The sequence below is a fragment of the Tamandua tetradactyla genome, chromosome 23, assembly GCF_023851605.1.
Source record: "Tamandua tetradactyla isolate mTamTet1 chromosome 23, mTamTet1.pri, whole genome shotgun sequence".
Taxonomy (NCBI): Eukaryota; Metazoa; Chordata; class Mammalia; order Pilosa; family Myrmecophagidae; genus Tamandua; species Tamandua tetradactyla.
Genome location: NC_135349.1, coordinates 48,865,281 through 48,884,018, shown reverse-complemented (window position 1 = coordinate 48,884,018; position 18,738 = coordinate 48,865,281). Strand labels below are relative to the sequence as shown.

General features: G+C 53.5%; 1 protein-coding gene and 1 long non-coding RNA gene across 4 annotated transcripts in view; both read right to left on the bottom strand.

Moving 5' to 3' along the window:
- Positions 1–15,388, bottom strand: part of LOC143666805 (uncharacterized) — a 55,156-nt gene extending 39,768 nt beyond the window's left edge. Inside the window, exon 1 of the long non-coding RNA XR_013167736.1 lies at positions 14,939–15,388. This is a non-coding gene — a long non-coding RNA (uncharacterized LOC143666805). The remainder of the gene's footprint in view (positions 1–14,938) is intronic.
- A 763-nt stretch (positions 15,389–16,151) lies between these two features.
- TMEM114 (transmembrane protein 114) overlaps positions 16,152–18,738 on the bottom strand; it is a 30,843-nt gene continuing 28,256 nt past the window's right edge. For 2 of the 3 annotated variants that reach the window (XM_077141876.1, XM_077141877.1), the window contains one exon: positions 16,152–18,044. In XM_077141876.1, the coding sequence (XP_076997991.1) occupies positions 17,812–18,044 (233 nt within the window). In that variant the 3' untranslated portion in view covers positions 16,152–17,811. The remainder of the gene's footprint in view (positions 18,045–18,738) is intronic. The other variant, XR_013168082.1, reaches the window with a different exon arrangement.

Here is an 18,738-nt window from a genome sequence, read left to right as displayed (position 1 = left end):
GTGGCCCACTCAGGGAATACTTAAGATCTTTTCCACCCCCAAAAACCCAATTGTTACCCCCACTGATAACACATGATCTAATCCACAGTGAATTGAAAACAGTAAGAAAAATGTACACTGGATTTTCACAAGTCTAAATGTTCAATTTAAAGTTCAACCTTTTCTTCCAAGGTATTTCCCTTCCAGTGTAGATTTGTGTGTGTGTGTGTGTTCGCGAATGTTTTGGGTGGTTACTTAATTGATGGACTCAACAAAATTAAAAGTGGGTAACAGATATGGGTCCCCCCAAATTTTTTTCTATTCTGTGGTGTTCATTCCCTAAGATGGTCATAACAAAGTACTACAACCTGGATGGCTGAAAATAACTGCAATCTATTCTCTCAGGATCCTGGAGGAGAGAAGTCTGAAGTCCAGGTCTTGACAGTGTTGGGTCCTTCTGAAGGTTCCAAGGGAGAATCTGAGCCAGGCCTCTCTCCAAGCTCCTGGGGGCTGCCTCCACCATTGGCTTTCCTTGGCTTGTAGACACATCAATTCAGCCTCTGCCTCCATCATCCCATGGGACCCTCGTACCCATGTCTGTCTGTGTCTCTGTGTGTCCTCGCCTCTTCTTCTAAGCGCACCACCTACAGTGGATTTGGGCCCATACTTATCCAGTATGACCCCATGTGACTAAACTCATTACATCTTCAAATGTAACTTGCCTTTGTGTTGTTTTTCCAAATAAGGTCACGCTCCAAGGATCTGGACGGACGTGCATTTGGAGGTGGGAGGACATTATATAACCCCGGATGCCTATGAAATCTGGAATCTGGTTCCCTCTGAGTTCTCCAGCCCTCAGGACATGAAGGCATGCCACCTGCTGCCCACCGTCACAGCCACACTCGCCCATGGCTGTCGGGGAGACTCCCCTGCCCCTGTCCCGCCTTCCCAGCCGGGCCCACAGGTAGAAATGTCCAGCGCTCTCCTCAGGAGGCAATCGCAGTAGGAGACGCTTGATTCAAACGTTCTCAGTGCACCTAGTCTACACCTCCCTCGCCTGTGCTTGGCGCTTGGAGGTAGGGAGAGGAGCAGAATGTGGAACCAGCATTCAAGGGGCAGCTGCCGTCTCCCTTCTTCGTGCTCCCTCACTCTTCTCTCCCTCTGTTGAGCCTCCACTCTGTGCCTCCTGGAAACATGCTTGGGTCTCCAGCTCTGGAGGAACTTTCTCTCAGAGGGGAGGATGGCTTGAATTCTGATAAAGTTCTTCACACTATTATACTTACAATAATATTTAAGAGTAAAAAATAAAGATGAAAATAATCATGATCAGTTGAAAAGAGCAATGCATAAGAAGATGAAAATGGGGAATTTCACGAACAAAGAACTGGTTCCAAACTCAGCTCCCTGGTGGCCAAAGCAAAGAGAGAAACTCCATCCGTTGACAAGTGTCCCTGGATCTTTGGATTAAATCTTGCTGGAAGTTGAAGAGAAACATTGTTTTTTTTCTGTCCCTGAGGTATGAGAGAAATTCTTCTCCCAGAGTCTCATAAGGAATGGCACAGCTGACACTGTGGAGGCATCTAAAGCAATATCCTCAAACCAAATGCAAAAATGAGTTCCTTAGAGGAGCTTCTACTGGGCTGCTCCATTCAAACCAGAGGCAAAGCAAGTGAAAGCCATCATTGCAATGGCCAAAAACAGGAAACAACCCAGATGTCCTTTGATGGGTGAGTGGATGAACGAACCGTGGCCCAACTCCACCAGGGAATAGAGTCACCAGTAAAATGTCACCAGCTACGGACACCTGCCACACCTGGGACGGTTCTCAAGGGCATGACGTGGAGCGGGAAAATGCCCCTCTCAAGAGCGACAAGACAGAGGTGTGGCACTAGCGATGCAACATCTCAACGCGGCTCACAGATGGAGAGCAGATTCGTGGTTGGCAGGGGTCACAGATGGGGCCAGGGGGCGCCTGGGAAAGCGCAGCTCTGTGTCTTGATTGTAGCAATGGCTGCACGAAACTATGCATCGGGGAGAAATGAGCAGAGCTGCCCTCACACGCACAGAGACAGAGATGAGTGCGTGTAAAACTAAGGTGTGTGGTCTAGCACACAACCACACACCAGTGTCGTTTTTGAACCAGCATCCTGATTTTGATGATGCTCCTCAGTCACCTGAGTGGTACTCTTCGGGAAGCTGGGGGAAAGGTTCAAGGGACTCTCGGTGCCACTTTTTGAAACGTCCTGTGAGTCTACAGCTATTTCAAAATAAAAACATTTTTTAAAAATTAAAATGGAATGCAGCAGCTGTTAGGTACATCCCCCCCCACCCACCCCTCCCAGGCTCTCCGACTCTGAGAGCTCTGCCTTGTGGCTTCAAGGTGGGGGGGCCCTGTGTTCTCGGGGTGCCACACCCCCACACCCCTCACTACCCCCACCCACCCCCACCCTCCTGCCTGCTCTGGAGCCCCGGCCCTCCCGGCAGCCAGGCCAGCCCAGTGGCCGCTGCGATCGATCGTGGGGCCGCAGGGCTCTTCCCACTTCAACTGTCTGTACCGCACCCTCCCCCAGTGACCGCCATCCTTTCATCCCTGTCCCGCGATGGTTCCTGCTGGTCACTGGCTAATCGGACCAAGGTACCTGCTTCCCGCCGGGACTTCTTCCGACTCCCCATCTTTTCCTCTGCCGCTCGGCCTGCGGGAGCGCCCACCGGAGGACCGCCCTCCACGGCGGCGCCCACCGCTGTTCTCAGAACCCCTCTGCCCACACTGCGGCTTAGCCCTGGGAGCCTCCTACTTTCCAAACCAAAACTTAAGGCCCTTGATTGAACTGCCAACATTCCCCAAAACGCAGAAGCTGGAATTCCAGAAAACCTGACCTCACATGGGCCCCGAGGGTTACACGTGGCCACGGAACATCCTTTCAGGAGAATGCAAACAGCCCGGAGCCCACAGACCAGGGAGATGGGTGCAAAGGACGTCAGCTGGGGCTGGGACAGCTGCCCGTGGGCTCCCCGTGGGGCCACGTGGGCGTCCATCAGAGCATGGTGGCTGGGTTCTAAAGCAAGGGCAGTGAGAGGGAGAGGGGGAGACAGGGGGAGAGGGGGAGAGAAAGGAGAGAGAGAGAGAGAGAGAGAGAGAGAGAGAGAGAGAGAGGAGACAGACACCTAGGAGGAGAGAAAACCAGGCAAAAGCTGTATCACCTTTTATGACTTAGTCACTTCCAGCACATTCTATTCATTAGAAGCAATTGGCCAAGGCCAGCCCACATTTAAGATGAGGGGATGGACTCCATCTTTCTATGGAAAGAGTGGCCAAGAATCTGTGGACATATATATTTTTTTATCATTCCGTTCTACATATATAATCAGTAATTCACAATATCATCTCATAGAAGCATATTCATCATCATGATCATTTCTTGGAACATTTGCATCTATTCAGAAAAAGAAATAAAAAGAAAACAGGAAAAATTCATACATACCATTACCCCCCACCCCTTCCCCTCACCGATCACCAACATTTCAATCTAAATTTATCTTAACATTTGTTCCCCCTATTATTCATCTTTATCCCATATGTTTTACTCATCTGTTGATAAGGTAGATAAAAGGAGCATCAGACACAAGGTTTTCACAATCACACAGACACATTGTGAAAGCTATGTCATTATACAATCATCATCAAGAAACATGGCTACTGGAACACAGCTCTGCATTTTCAGGCAGTTCCTTCCAGCCTCTCCATTACATCTTGACTAACAAGATCATATCTATGTTATGCGTAAGAATAACCTCCAGGATAACCTCTCGACTTTGTTTGGAATCTCTCAGCCATTGACACTTACGTGGACAATTTTTAAACCACCCCCTGTGCACTCGGGTTCAGTGTTACAAATATGAAGACATCCTCCGTGCCCGGTTCTTTACTAACACCAGGAAGACAAACGTGGGCAATTCATGTGGAAAATGCATTTAAAGAACAACCCCACAGTCGAAGCACTTGGGTGTGTTTCCCTACTTATCCCAATTGTAATTTTATGATGATTTCCGTGAATCTTTCATCTCTTTGAAAAAAGATTCCAAAGCACCTTCGTTCCTCAGCAGTGCTTTTGTGCACAGGACCCCCGTAGAGCTGGGCAAGTTGGGCACTGCACAGGACGCCCTCCAGGAGGCCACAGCGGGGGGTGAAATCTGTGTCCTGGTGCAAAAGGATGTTTCCTGGTTCCACCTCCAAAACCAGCTTAGGAGGCCCCCTTTACTGATTGGCACAAAGGTGCCGTATGGGCTGGTGAAGGCCTTGTTTATATAAGTGGGTACTTCAGTGAGATCTGAAGACACGCCTGAGGCTGGAAGGGGAACAAGCAGATGCGGGAAGGTGAAGGGAAAACCGGCATCCACTTACCCATGCTTGTGTGCCTTTATTGGAAGAGCTAAGTGGATATGAGACTAGAAAGAAATGCACCCAAATATTAGCAGGCGTTATCCCTGGGTGGTGAGTTGCAAATCTTTATTCTTTTCCTGTGCTTACATGCATTTTCCAAATTTTCCACAGTCTGAAATTAATATTAAAATATTTTTAAAGTCCCCCAAGTCTACATGTTAAGCTGTACCTCTCACGCTATTGGGGGGATGGAGCAGAAAAAGTCTCCTGTACTGAGGTGGTCAGTACAATCCTCCTGGTCTTAGTTCTCATCTTGGGTAGCTGATTTGTGAACCTGAGCTAAGCATTCCCTTTGTCTGTGCCTCAGTTTGTTCATCTGTGAATGGGTGACCAACACCCCCTGCCCCGGATATTATCCTGAGCAGCCAAAAGCTCAAAATGGAAATCAGGAGGAAAAGCATTCTAAAACCCCAAAACGTTAAAATTAGAAAAGGCGTTTTCAACCCAAATACACCATAGAAAAGGGTGGGCTCAGCAGGGGCCAAGAAAGGCCAAGATGAGGTTGAGGCAAGTGAGGGACTCACTCCAGGCATAGAATTTAAGGGAGCCCTCCAAATTTCAGCCCCACCACCACCATTCTCATCTCTGCCTGGACACGTGGGCTGTCTTCTCCAGGAAAGTGGAGAAGTGTAGGAAAATCGTTAACCCTGTCCCAAGCTTCCACCTCCTTGCAGTGTGGGTGCTTCTATTTCAAACCAGGCCCAAACTGAAGCCAACTGAACCCCACCGGGGAGAAACGGCAGCTCCTAAGGCTGCTTCCCAGGGACCCCTTCTCAAGAACAAAATGCCATGAGAAGGGCTGCTGTCCCACAGCCTCTTCCCTCGGGCAGGGCGTGGGCTCTGCGTGGACAGGGCGTGCTGTGGGAGGAAGAGCCCCCATCCCCTTCTCGGTCCCCTGCAGTCGGGGGCTTCTCTGCCCCTGCATCCCTGTATCTCCCTCTGGAATCACGGGTCCCTCCCTCCAGAGCACCACTTTCCCCAGGGCAGGCCCTGTGTCCATTTGGGCTCCCTGCTCCACCCCATCGTCTACACAGTGCCTGCTGGTGCAGAGAAAATCTTCCATAAATACCTGCCAGATGAATGAATGATGGACTTCATTAAATCCAAAGAGCGAGGTATGCTCCAAGGGCTGGAAATGAGTAGAATAATAATAATAACAGTCGCTGTCACCTCTTTAGCACCTACAAATAGCAAGCCCTGCTCCGAGCGCCTTCCTGCCTGCTGGGTGAGGGAGCAGGGGCAGGGGAGCATGTGCCGTTCACCCACGGCTGCCCAGCCGGGACCTGGAACACACGGGTCTAGGCCCTTCGTTGGCACACTCGACAGCCCCCACAGCAAAGGCTGACATGTGATGCTCCAAGAAAGGTGGGTACAGCGGGGGTGGGATTCCCTCCCTCCTCCTCCCTGGTCCTTCCATCTGCGGGACCCCTGTGACCTCCTCTGCTCTCGCCCCACTGGCGTCCACGCTGACCGTGGGCACGTTCCCGGTTCGCTTCCCTCCTCACCCCGCACTGAGTGTCCCACATGTCCCAAGAGCTGACATGACACCTGCCCACCAGCAGGTCTTCTGAGCCCAACAGGGGCGACTGTGCCCCAGGGGACGTGGGGCGGGGTCTGGAGACATTGTTGACTGTCATACTGGGGGCAGAGGCCAGGGACGCTGCCCAGGACGGCCCCCCACCCCAAAGGGGGATCCCACTCAAAGGTGGCTGGTGCCAAGGTGGACCCAACCCTGGTGACCCCATTCTCTGTCCTAAGAAGCATTCCCCGCAGCCTCCTGGACATGATTTAGTTTGTTAAAGCTGCCAGAATGCAATATATGAGAAACAGAACTACTTTTACAAAGGAAATTCATTAACTTGCAAGTTTGTTGTTCTAAGGCCACGAAAATGTCCAAACTAAGGCATCCAGAAAAAGCTACCTTAACTCCAATGGAAGGGCCAACAAAGTTGGGGAATTCTCTCTCAGCTGGGAAGGTACATGGCGACGTCTGCTAGTTTTCTCTCCTCCTTTCATAAAGCCTCCCCAGGGGCATTTTCCTTCTGCATCTCCAAAGGTCTCTGGCTATGTGGGCTCTGTCAGCACTGAAGCTTTTTCCAAAATGGCGCCCTCTTAAAAGGCTCCAGTAAGCAACCCCACCTTGAATGGGTGGAGACACATCTCCATGGAAAGCATCTAAGCAAAAGTTACCACCCACAAATTGGGTAGGTCCCATCTCCAAGGGAACAATTTAAAAGCTCCCACCCAGCAATAGTGAATGAAGATTAAAGAACATGGCTCTTCTGGGGTCCACCACGGTTTCAAACCACCACACACACCTATCCTGCCAGCATCTCAAACTCAACATCCTCCAGAATTAACTCACTGCCTCCCCCAGCCAGCATCACCGGGCTTCCTGCCTCTCCACGTTGTCCTGTTCTGTAAAGGGCAAGACCCGTCATGCCACTGTCTCAGCTGGGAACCTGCGTCCACCACTTCTCCATCCACCATCACTGAGTCGGTCAACTCTACATCTTGAGTGCCATAATGCCTTCTTCTCCTCTCCTCCCATCACCTCCACCCTGGTCCACGTCTTCTCTTGTCTACACCAGCAGCAGCCTCCGGCTGTCCCTGTGCCTGCGGTTTTACAGCCACCCCTCCTCCTGCCCACTATCTCCCAATAGCAGAGAGACCCTCCCAAGGGCACCCCCCCAACCCCATGGGGTATTTATGTGACACCTGGGACTCAGAGTTAGCACTGAAGCTGTGAAGTCAGCATTCCCCCGTTCAGCAATTGTTTAAAAAGCTGAGAAAGGGATCAGACTTCATCTAGAGATATGAATGAAGCTGATTTGGATAGGACTAAGGTAAATTAGAATACTAGGTGAAGGATGAGATGGCCCATATTTTCAAGCTTTAACCTCTACCTGAGATCAAAGGAACAGATGTTTATTTATATGTATATAAATGTGGGGTAGCATATTATCTAATTTAACTCATATGATCAGTTTACTTGAAACATCATAAATCCATGGAATCTTGAATAGGGCATGAGATCTTGTTGGTTTATACAGGTCAGTGTGATGCCCCAAAATATCCAGAGTAATTTGGGCAGAGAATAAAAAGTATTTGCAAAATCCCCTTAAGGGACTGGGGAGAAGGGAGGAAATATTAAACTTCCCCATCTGGGGAATTCCTGATATTCTCACAAGCAATGGGGACAACCAATTCAATAGGCTGAGCCCTCAATCTTGGGGCTCCCCCCTATGAAGCTTGTTCCTGCAAAGGAAAGGCTAAGCCTACTGATAATTATGCCTAAGAGCCACCTCTGGAGAACCTCTTTTGTTGCTCAGATGTGGCCTCTCTCTCTAAGCCAACTCAGCAGGTGAACTCACTGCTGTCCTTACTTTGTGGGACATGACTCCCAAGGGTGCAAACTCTCCCTGGCAACATGGGACAGAAATCCTAGGATGAGCCAGGACCCAGAATCACAGGAATGAGAAAGCCTCCTTACCCAAAAGGGGGAGAGAGAAATGAGACAAAATGAAGTCTCAGTGGCTGAGAGATTCCAAACACAGTTTGGAGGTTATCCCGGAGGTTATTCTTATGCATTATATAGATATTCCCTTTTTAGTTTATGGTGGATTGGAGTGGCTGGAGGGAAGTACCTGAAACTGTAGAGCTGTGTTCCAGTAGCCCTGATTCTGGAAGTCAATACATAGCTTTTACAATGTGACTGTGAGATTGTGAAAACCTTGTGTCTAATTCTCCTTTCATCCAGGGTATGGACAGATGAGTAAAAAGAAAAGGACCAAAAAAAATAAATAATAGGGGGAGATAAAGGATAAAAACTGGGTAGACTGAAATATTGTGGGTCAATAAGAGGGAGGGGTAAGGGGTATGGGATGTATGAGTTCTCTTTTTTTCTTTTTATTTCTTTTCCTAGAGAGATGCAAATGTTCTAACAATGGTCATGGTGATGAATACACAACCGCATGATGATATCGTGAGCCTCTGATTGTATACTATGGTTGAACTGTAGTATGTGGATATTTCTCAATAAAACTATTTTTAAAAACTCGCCATGGTGTATGGGGTTTCCTTTTGGAGTGATGAAACTTCTCTGGAACCAGAAACAGTGATAGTTACACAGCATCATGGATGCACTAAATGCCCCTGGGTCATGTCTCACGAACCCCCATGGCACCCACAGGCGGACGAGGCTTGAGGAAACTAGTTCCTCCTGGAGTGCATGGCAGGTGGCCCTGTGACAGGCTGGCCACCATGCTACCTTCGATGCCCCGTGCTCTTCCACAGTGTGACTCCACTGCGCCCCCCGGGGCGGTTCGTGTCTCCGTCCCCCTCCCCACAAGTTGGGCAGGTTTGTGACTATGGCAGAAAGGATGCTGTGTGACTTCTCAGGCTAGGTCACAGAAAGCCCTGCAGCTTCCGCCCTGCTTGTCAGGACACCCTCATTGGAGCCCTGAACCTCCTGACTCCTCTGGGGCTGCCATGTTGTGAGGAAGCTCAACTGGTGCAGAGGGAGGGAGAGAGAGAGAGAGAGAGAGAGAGAGAGAGAGAGAGAGAGAGAGAGAGAGAGAGAGAGAGAGAGAGAGAGAGACCCACCTGTCCCCAACTGCTTTACCAAACCAGAAGCCCCCCACTGAGCCCTCCTGAAGCCTTAACCCTCAAAACCCACAAGAGTGAAGCATATGAAATCTATATTCTAAAAACTATTAAATAATCGTTGCTGAGTTCCGCCAGAACACAAAGGGGCCATTTGTTACGCAGCCACAACGAAAAGAGGCAGGTGTGGCTCTTGAAAGCACAGGTGCGGCGCCTGCAGCGAGGCGCGATGCCCAGACCCAGCCCCTGCCAGCGGCGCCCCCGTGGGTGATGGCGCCCCTCCCCGCGCCCGGCCCCCTCGCTGTGGGAAAGCGAATAACAGCAAAAGACAGAAGATGACGTGCGCCCCGCAGACGCAAGCCCTGCGTCCCGGCGCCCATCCTAGTGGGCAGCACCTGAACGCCGGGCGAGCCGCCTCCCCCACCACCCGGGGGCTCCTTGGTCAAACGTGGGAATCGGGTGCAGACGGAACCCAGCCGGGTCGGACACCTACCGGTCCCGTGACGCGAGATCAGAACCAAAGTCTCAGGGCGCGGCCCCCAACTCTGCCGGACTTAAACGAGGCCCACATGTGCCCGATGCCAACACCCGATGCCGTGAGAGCGTCTTTGCAGAAGGGACGGGCGGACCTGGGGCTACGCTGCGCAAGGGTGCGCCTCCAGCCACCACGCCGGAGCCCTGGTAAGCAGAGGGAACGTGGACACAAGGGACAGCCGGAGGGGGGAAGCTGGTGACCGAAGCTGAACCACGGGCAGCCAAAAGCCACCCCAGAATCCCACAGACTCCAGAGAAAGCAGAATTCAGCCACACCTTGCCTAGGCACCCCTAGCCCAAAACTGTAATTTGATCAATTCCTGAGCCAACCCTACCGGGGCACGTGTCTTGGCAGCCGTGGCCAACAAAGAGAGGGACGCATGTCTCAACCCGGGGATGACAGCAAGTCAGCTGCCCTCCTAGCTGTGCGGAGCTGCTGCTTCCAAGCAAGGACGCAACCGGGGGTGCAGAATACCCCACAAAGGAACGAAGGTGGCAAGGGGTGGGGGGAGCCAGCGCGGGTGACGCAGAAACATTTTATTAATAATCAAACGGTCGCTCCTCCGGGGATCCACGTATTCCATTAAATTAAGCATGTCTGAAGGAGGAAATAGAAATGACTATGGAACAAACGCTGACGTGCTGGCAGAATCCCCGTCACTGCCGCAGAGCCGAGGCCCCTGCGCACTGTGCTTGCAACTCTGTCCCGTCAGTGGCTGAGCGCCCCTGCACAGGAAGCTGCTGCGTGTGTGGAAAACCCAGGGATCCCCAACACGGGGGCATCACCCCCAGGCCAACCTTCGAGGGTAGTGATGGATGGAGAGGTGGCACCCCCGGCGTGGCAGGGGCACTGGGCTCGGCGGTTGGAGCCTGATTGGAATCTCAGTTCTGCCCGCACCTGGCCATGACCCTGAACACCAGCGCCTGGCCTGCCTGGCCCCCTGTGGGCTCATCCATCATATGGGAACAGTGGTGGGTGACGCTGTGTCCTGGTCGCCTGGTAAGGCACCGAGTGGCTCAAAGCAATAGGAGTTTATTCTCTCACAGTCTGGAGGCCAGAGGTCCAGCCTCCAGGTGTGCACAGGGCCAGGGTCCCTCAGGAGGTGCTAGGAGAGAATCTGTCTGCAGACGCACCCCACTATCCCCCGCCTCCCGCTGACGCACCCCACCACCACCCCCGCTTCCCACTAATGCACCCCGCTACTCGCCCCCCCCCCCCCCCGCCTCCCGCTGACGCACCCCACCCCCACCCCCCGCCTCCTCCATGGTCCCCTGGCCTTCTCCCCCATGTCTCTGCATCCAATTTCCCCTCTTACATTGGATTGGGACCCACCCTAATCCGGTTTGCTCTCATCTTACCTAATCACATCTCCAAACTTCCTATTTCTAGGGTTACGTTCAGGGCACTAGGGGGTAGGACTGGAACGTGTCTTTTGGGGGAGGCGGGGGGGACACAGTTCAACCCCTCAGGCTACCCTGCAGGACTGCGGCGAGGATGTGGGACTCTGAGCATGCTCCGGGAGCTTAGTGCTCCAGCGCAGTGCTCCAGCGCAGTGCTCCAGCGCAGTGCTCCAGCGCGCCCCGTTCTAATCAGTGCCCCCGAATGGCTCCTAGAAAAAGCCAGAGCAGGCGACAACGGTCTGTGGCCAAGCACATGGGACACCTCTCCTGAGACCCCCGGAAGGCAGATGGGGGCAGCACCTAGGGACATCTGAGCAGCGGTGAAGCAGCCTCCCTTAGCGCCGCCCGGACCTCGCATTGGCCGTCTGTCCGTTCTCCTGCACGGCATTCACAGAGCCAGTGGATGGGTGAGGACCTCGGGCTTGAAGGCACGAAGGGGCCCTCCCAGGTCACGTTCTGGGAGGCAGCAGAGCTGGTGCTCGGATGCGCGGTGCCTGGGCCCACCTCCCCATGCTCGCCCCACCGCCCTATACAGCCCCGCTCAGAAAACTGGTCTCATTCCCGCTGCCTCCGTCCTCTCGGTCCTCCCGCATACAATCAAAGCCTACCTACCAGGGAGCAGCAGAGCAGGGGGACACCAGCTGCCCAAGCAGGACATTCTAGAGCCAAAACCACGTGCACAACTGGTTTTGCGTCCGATGCTCGTGACATGGTGCCTTTGCAGAAGAGGCTCTGGAGAAACATTTGTGGGGTTGGGTCGGATGGAGCAGGCTTGGGGAGGCAGGACCGAGGATGGCAGCCCATTTCACAGATGAAGAGAGTAAGTCCTGGAGGGACACAGGGACTTCCCCAAGCCACCCCGTTAAGTTAGCAAAGCGACTATAGAGTTAGACCATATCCTTCCTTTCCGTGTTAGGTTTGTTTTGTTTGAGCCCTTTTATTGTGGTAACATTTGCCATTTTAAGTGCATAATTCAGTGGCATTAAATATGTGCCTGATGCTGTGAAACCATCACCTGAATTTCCAAACGTCAGTCACACCAAAGAGAAACTCTGCACCTGTAAGGTAATAGCTCCTCATTCCCGCTCACCCCCCAAGCCCACGGGACTCTCTAATCCACTTTCTGTCTCTGTGGATCTATTACAGATATTTCATTTAAGCGAATCATACAATAGCTGTCCTTTTGTGTCTGGGTGATTTCAGTTAACATGTCGTCTTCAGGGTTCACCTGTGCTGTAGAATGCAGCAGGACTTCATTCCTTTTTACAGCTGAATGATACTCCGGTTTGTGGACAGACCACATTTTGCTTATCCATTCATTAGTTAGCTACCGTGAATAAAGCTGCAATGGGCACGGGGGTGCAAGCACCTGTTTCCACCCTGCTTCCAGTTCCTTGGGGTCTCTAAGAGTGGAATTTTGCGTTCCTATGGTAAGTCTGCCTTTAACTTTTTGAGGAACCACCAGACTGTCTCCCAGCAGCTGCCCCATCTCACATTCCCACCAGCCATGGGCGAAGTTTCCAATCTCCTGCCCCACTTTGTCCTAGCTAGGCCGAGATGTGGCCCTGGGGTTTCTCTGAGCCCAGCCTAGAGAATGGCTTGCCATCCTCTTGGCCAGAGGTTTGGGTGAGTGTCATCAGGTCAGGAAATGCCATCTTGAGGACAAGCTCCTAGCCCTGGGTTCCCTGTCCCCACCATCACCCCCCACAGTCCATTTTAACGAGCTTCAGAATAAAACTGTCGCCTGGTGCAGGAGAGAGATGATGTGGAGGCGGGACTTTGTGCGAGGAGGGGGGTCTGGGCATCGGGCACTCCCAGTCCCGGCTCTGGCCCCTCAACGCCACGTGGCCGCCACATGGCAGGAGTATGCCCCGCCCACCTGTCAGGGTACGCTCCACCCACCCCTCACGTTGCTGCGCCCCGCCCGCCTGTCAGGGTACGCTCCGCCCACCCCTCAGGGTGCTGAGCCCCGCCCACCTCTCAGGGTGCGCCCACCTCTCAGGGTGCGCCCACCCCACTCACGCCCTCGCCCCAGCCCGGCTGGCGCTGCCCTCCCTATGCGGCTGTCCCGAGAACTAAATCCTGAGCCCCGGGCCCGGTTCCTCCTCATTCTCTGCACCCCTCATCTGAGTCTTCCTTCCCCCGTCTCCTTTTCTTCCCCCTTTTCCCCTTTCCAGCCCCGCAGTAGCCCCCACGCCCTGAGAGATGTCAAGCCTCAGAGCAGCAGGGACCCCAGGGCATCCCACGGGAGGGGGGCGGGGTCGCAGGCGCCGCAGGGGAAGGGGCGTGGGGGCCGCAGCTTCTGCAGAGCGTCGGCCGGCCGGGGCGGGGGCTGCCGGGGCCGGGGCTGGCGGTGGAGCGCCCGCACACAGGCGCCGGGAGGAAGCCCTGCAGCCACCGCCGCGCCCAGGGGACCGGCTGGGCAGCTGTCCTGTCTTCAGGGATAGGTGGGGCAGAGACAGCGCTGTGCTTGTCACTTCTCTGCGTCCCCGGGTCGCTCTCTGAGTCTCTCTTTGTCTTAGGATTTTTTCCTCTCTCTGTTGATCTGTCCATGTCTGGGTGTCTGTCTCTCTGCCTCTCCTTCCCCCTCGCCCTCTCCCCCGCTCCACCCCGTCCCTCCATAGCCTGCAGAAAGGACCTCACTTGTAAAAGATCTGACAAAGCGCAGGCTGTCGTTGGGATAAGGGACAAATTATGCTTACAGCGTCCGCGGAGACCTCAGGTCAGGTCCCAGCTGCTGGGTGCCACGCGTTGGGAAAATGACAAGTGGAAATTCACTGGGAGGACAGGCAAAGACCATGGATTGCTCCCACACACACACACACATTTGTTTTTTCCCCTATAAATTAAATCCAGGCCATTTAACCTCAGGGAGGAAGCGAGACGCCCCGGGTGCCACAGGGTGGAGGTCAGGGCCGAAGAAGCAGAGGCCGGTGGCCTGTGGTCACTCCCTTCTCGGGGTCTCAGGCACCTCGTCTTAGGACAGGGAAAAGGTGCTTCCTCGGCAGCTCCCCTGGCAGCCCCGAGGGTCATCTCAAGGAGTCCCAGGTCACCGGCCTGGGCTGAGGACGTGGGGCAGTCTTCACCCAGCCCCGCCCCAGCTTCCAGGACCCCCTGGGAGACCGATCTGGCCTCACAGAACTTGGAGCAGCCCCTGTCCCGCCAGCCTGGTTTCACTGTCCTGTTTTATGTGAAGTTCTCATCACCCTGACCGCAAATGTGCCATATTCATCATCGGTCCGTGCGCAGCTCCTCTGTTTTCATGGAAGCTGGTAACAGCAGGGACCTCGCCGGCCACCCCCCGAACGTGCTCCCAGTGCCTGGAAAAGTTCTTGGCACATAGTAGGGGCTTGGTAAATATTTCTAGATCGAACGAATGGGATTCTCTCAACTGAGTTGTCAGACCCTGAGTGCACACATGCTCTGCTCTGTCACTCATTTCTCTTCTCCTAGCAGGGCTTCTTGGCCTCAGCACTACTGACATTTGGGACAGGATAAGACCTTGTCATAGGGCCGCCCTTGCATGGTAGGATATTTAGCAGCATCCCTGACCTCTACCCACCAGATGCCAGTAGCATATCCCCAACTCCAGTTATGACAATCAAAAATGTCTCAAGACATTGCCAGATGTTCCTGGGACTGGGCAAGTAGCCCCAGTTGACAGCGCCTGTCCACAGCAGTTAACCCAGTGCTTGTACATTTAAGAGGACTGAAAACAAACGTCCTTCAGCCTGATTGGGAATCAGGGCTTGCCCCATTGCAGTTCTACAATATGACCAGCAGGTGGTAGCAAAGACCGACCTTTTACTAACAGGGCTGCCCTCACTTTGTGAAAACTTTTCCTTTCTTTCCTCAGGCTGGAGTTAAGTGACTTTTCCGCTGCGCTCACCACCCCACTGGGCCTTCGGACCAGTCAGCTCCGTTTGCACTTTTCCAGACTAGGGAGAAATTGAAGTGGCTGCAATGCCCATTACCTACCAGCAGACAGAAAGCAAAATGCAGCAGCCACTGGGAGAAGAGTGAAAAGAAAGTCGTCTTTGAGTTCAGGCAGTTCTGAATTTCAGTCCCAGCTGCCTCTCTTTCTCTCCATGTGTCTTTGGGGCAGTTAACAGACAATTAAGTGTCTGTGCCTCAGTTTCTTCATCTGTGCCTTGCTTCGCTTGCCTCCATCACGCTCATCACCTGCCGTGTATTTCACGTGCCTCTCGTTGAGAGTTAGGCACAGTCTGTTTTGAGTCCCTGCCCTTGGTTCCTAGCACGTGGATGTCAATATTTGTTGATGACTCAGTGGCACGTGGAACAGTGCAGGTGGGTAGTGAGACCCCTGGTGTCAGCTGTGATGACAACCATGACGGTGGGTGCTGATGACTGCGGCGATGCTGAGAGCAATCGTGAGGGCGGTGGAGGTGATGGTGAGGGCGGAGGTGATGGTGAGGGTGGAGGTGATGGTGAGGGCGGAGGTGATGGTGAGGGTGGAGGTGATGGTGATGGTGAGGACGGAGGTGATGGTGAGAGTGGAGGTGATGGTGAGGGTGGAGATGATGGTGAGGACGGAGGTGATGGTGAGGGTGGAGGTGATGGTGAGGGCGGTGGAGGTGATGGTGAGAGTGGAGGTGATGGTGAGGGCGGTGGAGGTGATGGTGAGGATGGAGGTGATGCTGAGGGTGGAGGTGATGGTGAGGGTGGAGGTGATGGTGAGGGCGGTGGAGGTGATGGTGAGAGTGGAGGTGATGGTGAGGGCGGTGGAGGTGATGGTGAGGATGGAGGTGATGCTGAGGGTGGAGGTGATGGTGAGGGTGGAGGTGATGGTGAGGGCGGTGGAGGTGATGGTGAGGATGGAGGTGATGCTGAGGGTGGAGGTGATGGTGAGGGCGGTGGAGGTGATGGTGAGAGTGGAGGTGATGGTGAGGGTGGAGGTGATGCTGAGGATGGTGATGAGGATGATGATGGTGACTGATGGTGATGATAATGGTGGTGACGATGATGTCGGTGGCGGTGGTGATGATGTCATAATGAGAATGACGTCATCCCCAGGACTCAGCAGAAAGGACGATGGCAGGGTCCAGGCCTCCTGCATCAGTGTGGAAGCAACCCTGCTGCCTGGAAGGAGGACAGTCCTCTGTGTGTGTGTGTGTGTGTGTGTGTGTGTGTGTGTGTGTGTGTGTACGCGTGTGCACGCACGTGTGTACTTTACAAATCCTCACTACTCGGAGTTCGGTCCACTCGTCGGCAGTGTCAGCCTCACCCTGGAGCTTGCAGAATCCAGGCTCTGAACCCGCAGGCTGCGTGGTAATAATGTCCCCCACGAAGATCCGCGAAGCTCGGGGACACCCCAGAGACCAGGCCACCCTCCCTCATAAGACTTTTATTGAATGCAGCCTATGGTGGAGTTCAAGAAATCACAACAGCAAGGTGTATCTACTGTTATAAACTCATAAGCAATCACTTGTTTGGTTCTAAGCCAGCCCAGGGTTCATCGGGCTGCACGTTAGAAAAACCTGAGCATGTCTGCGAACTGACGATGTCTGGATCCCACCCCAGAGATTTTGGGATGGGGCCACACTTTTCAAATTGCCCAGGTGCTTCCAAAGGGCAAACCAGAGTTGAGACTCGCTGCTCTGATCCCAGGGAGGGTTCCTTGTCTGGAGGGCATTTAAAGACCCAGCAAATGATACCGTTTATGCATTTCCAGGTGTGTTTACCTTTCACCGGTCTTGAGCTTTACACCAGGGGACTGAGTTCAGTCAACACTTCCATGTGGCAATTACTTTAAGCACAGCCTTGAGTGTGTTGTGTTAACACTGACACGTGGAAATAACTTTAGGCACAGCCTTGAGTGTGACAGGCTAACATCAGGCGTTGACGACTAAGCACAAAGATGACAGTCCAAGGAGCTGCTAATTGTTTTTTTAGATGACCCTTCCCAACTAATTGTGAGTGTTGCTGATAAATCTTCCCTGCAAAAGAGAGTTTGCTGATTATTCTCCCCTGCACATTGCAAGTTTTCTGTCTGCCCTTGGCTTCCCATGGAGGTTCCCAACAATTATGAGGTGATAGGTAAGGGGGCCCAGCACACTGAACACCCAGTCGATCAGGAGGGTCTCTCATCTCTGTGATGACCCTACTTTACGTTTCAAAAGCAGGGCACTAATTGATAACAATCATTGCACAAACTATGCATTTCCCTACCCAGGCGCAGGACCCTAGACCAAACAAGCACATGCCTGACGGAGTAGCTGGGAGCTGGGCTGGGAAGGAAACTCTGCCAGACCCCAGATCACTGCTGTCTTCCCTGTGGGGTTTCCCACGGTGCCTTCCTACCTGGGTTCATGGTCACATCACCACTGTGTGCAGTGTCTGGTGTGGGATATGTTTCACACACACACTAACCGCGCTGCTGTCAGCCAGCCTCATGCCTCTCTGGAAAAGCTGTGCCTGGAAAGCAAGCACTGGTCTTGGAGGAGATCTGCCTTGAGACCGAGTCTGCCGCTAACTTGCTGTGTGCCTTTGCACAAGTGCCCTAACTTCTCTGATCCTCCACTTCTTGAACAAAGAAGAGGAACTGATACAAAGGGTCAGGGTGAAATGATGTCAGACGGCACGGGTGGACATGGCGATCTCTGAAGGTCTGTATGTGATTAGGGACTCAAGTGTGGCTATAGGTCACAGTCCTTCTCCAGCCCACAGGAACTCACAGCTGCACAGCCATGCCTGCCTGGAGTTCAGACATAGAGGTTCGCAGGCTGGCTACTGATCCCCTCCAGTGCATGGAGGAGACCCAGTGAGATGATTTCATGGGCCCCCTTTCCCAAGCCAAGCCCCACCTCCCCACAATGACCAGGCGTCCAGGCTCATATGGCCCCATCCTGCTGTCGTCTCAAGCTTAGCACGAGGGCTGCTGCCAGGAAGGCCAGCCCGGTGAGCAGCTCAGCGATGAAGCTGACCCAGCCCAAGGCCAGGGACCAGCCGAAGCGGATGTCCACCTGGTCCAGCAGGGACTTCTCCTCCAAGAGGCCCAGGGCCTCCCGGAAGGCGGCGGCCGAGTAGGCGATGTAGACGCTGATCCCGGCGAGGGTCACCAGGGCTGCAGGGGCGGCAGGGAGAGCAGATCAAAACCACACTGGGGACTCTAGAGCATTGGCGTGGGGATGTAAAACGGAGCAGCACAAAGAAAACCCTCCCCTGGTTTCCCTCCTCCTTGTTCTTCCCGCTCCACCACTCTGGCCTTGCCCTCACCCCAGCCTCCATGCTCCTTCCTGCCACAGGACCTTTGCACATGCTGGCTCCGCATGTCCTACCCTGGGTCCATCCTCCACATCCCAGCTCATTAACCCTTTCTGGACACCCTGACCTGGTTGACCTCCCGTCCCCACCCCATGACTTCACAGCACCACCCAGCTCTCCATCACCGCACTGTCAGAATTGCAATGTTGCATTCATTTGTGTGATTGTCTGACGAACGTCTGTCTCCCTCAGCTGGCTGTAAGCTCCTCAGGGGCTGGAGCCCGGTCTGTTGGCTCATCTCAAGAAAGCACCTGGCACACTGTGGGTCTCAGGAGATATGGATTTAGAGCCCTGCATCCCCATTGAGGATGTTGTGTGTGTGTGTGTGATCAGCTGCCTCTTTTTTTACTGATGAACCAGCTCAAGTGCACAGGAAGCAGGGACAGCCACAAAACAGACAGCGGGAAGCCTGATCCCATTTTTTAAAGCTTCTGGTCTGCCAAACAAACTTATTAACCCAAGCATTATCTGTCTTCCTTTTTTTTTTAAATTAG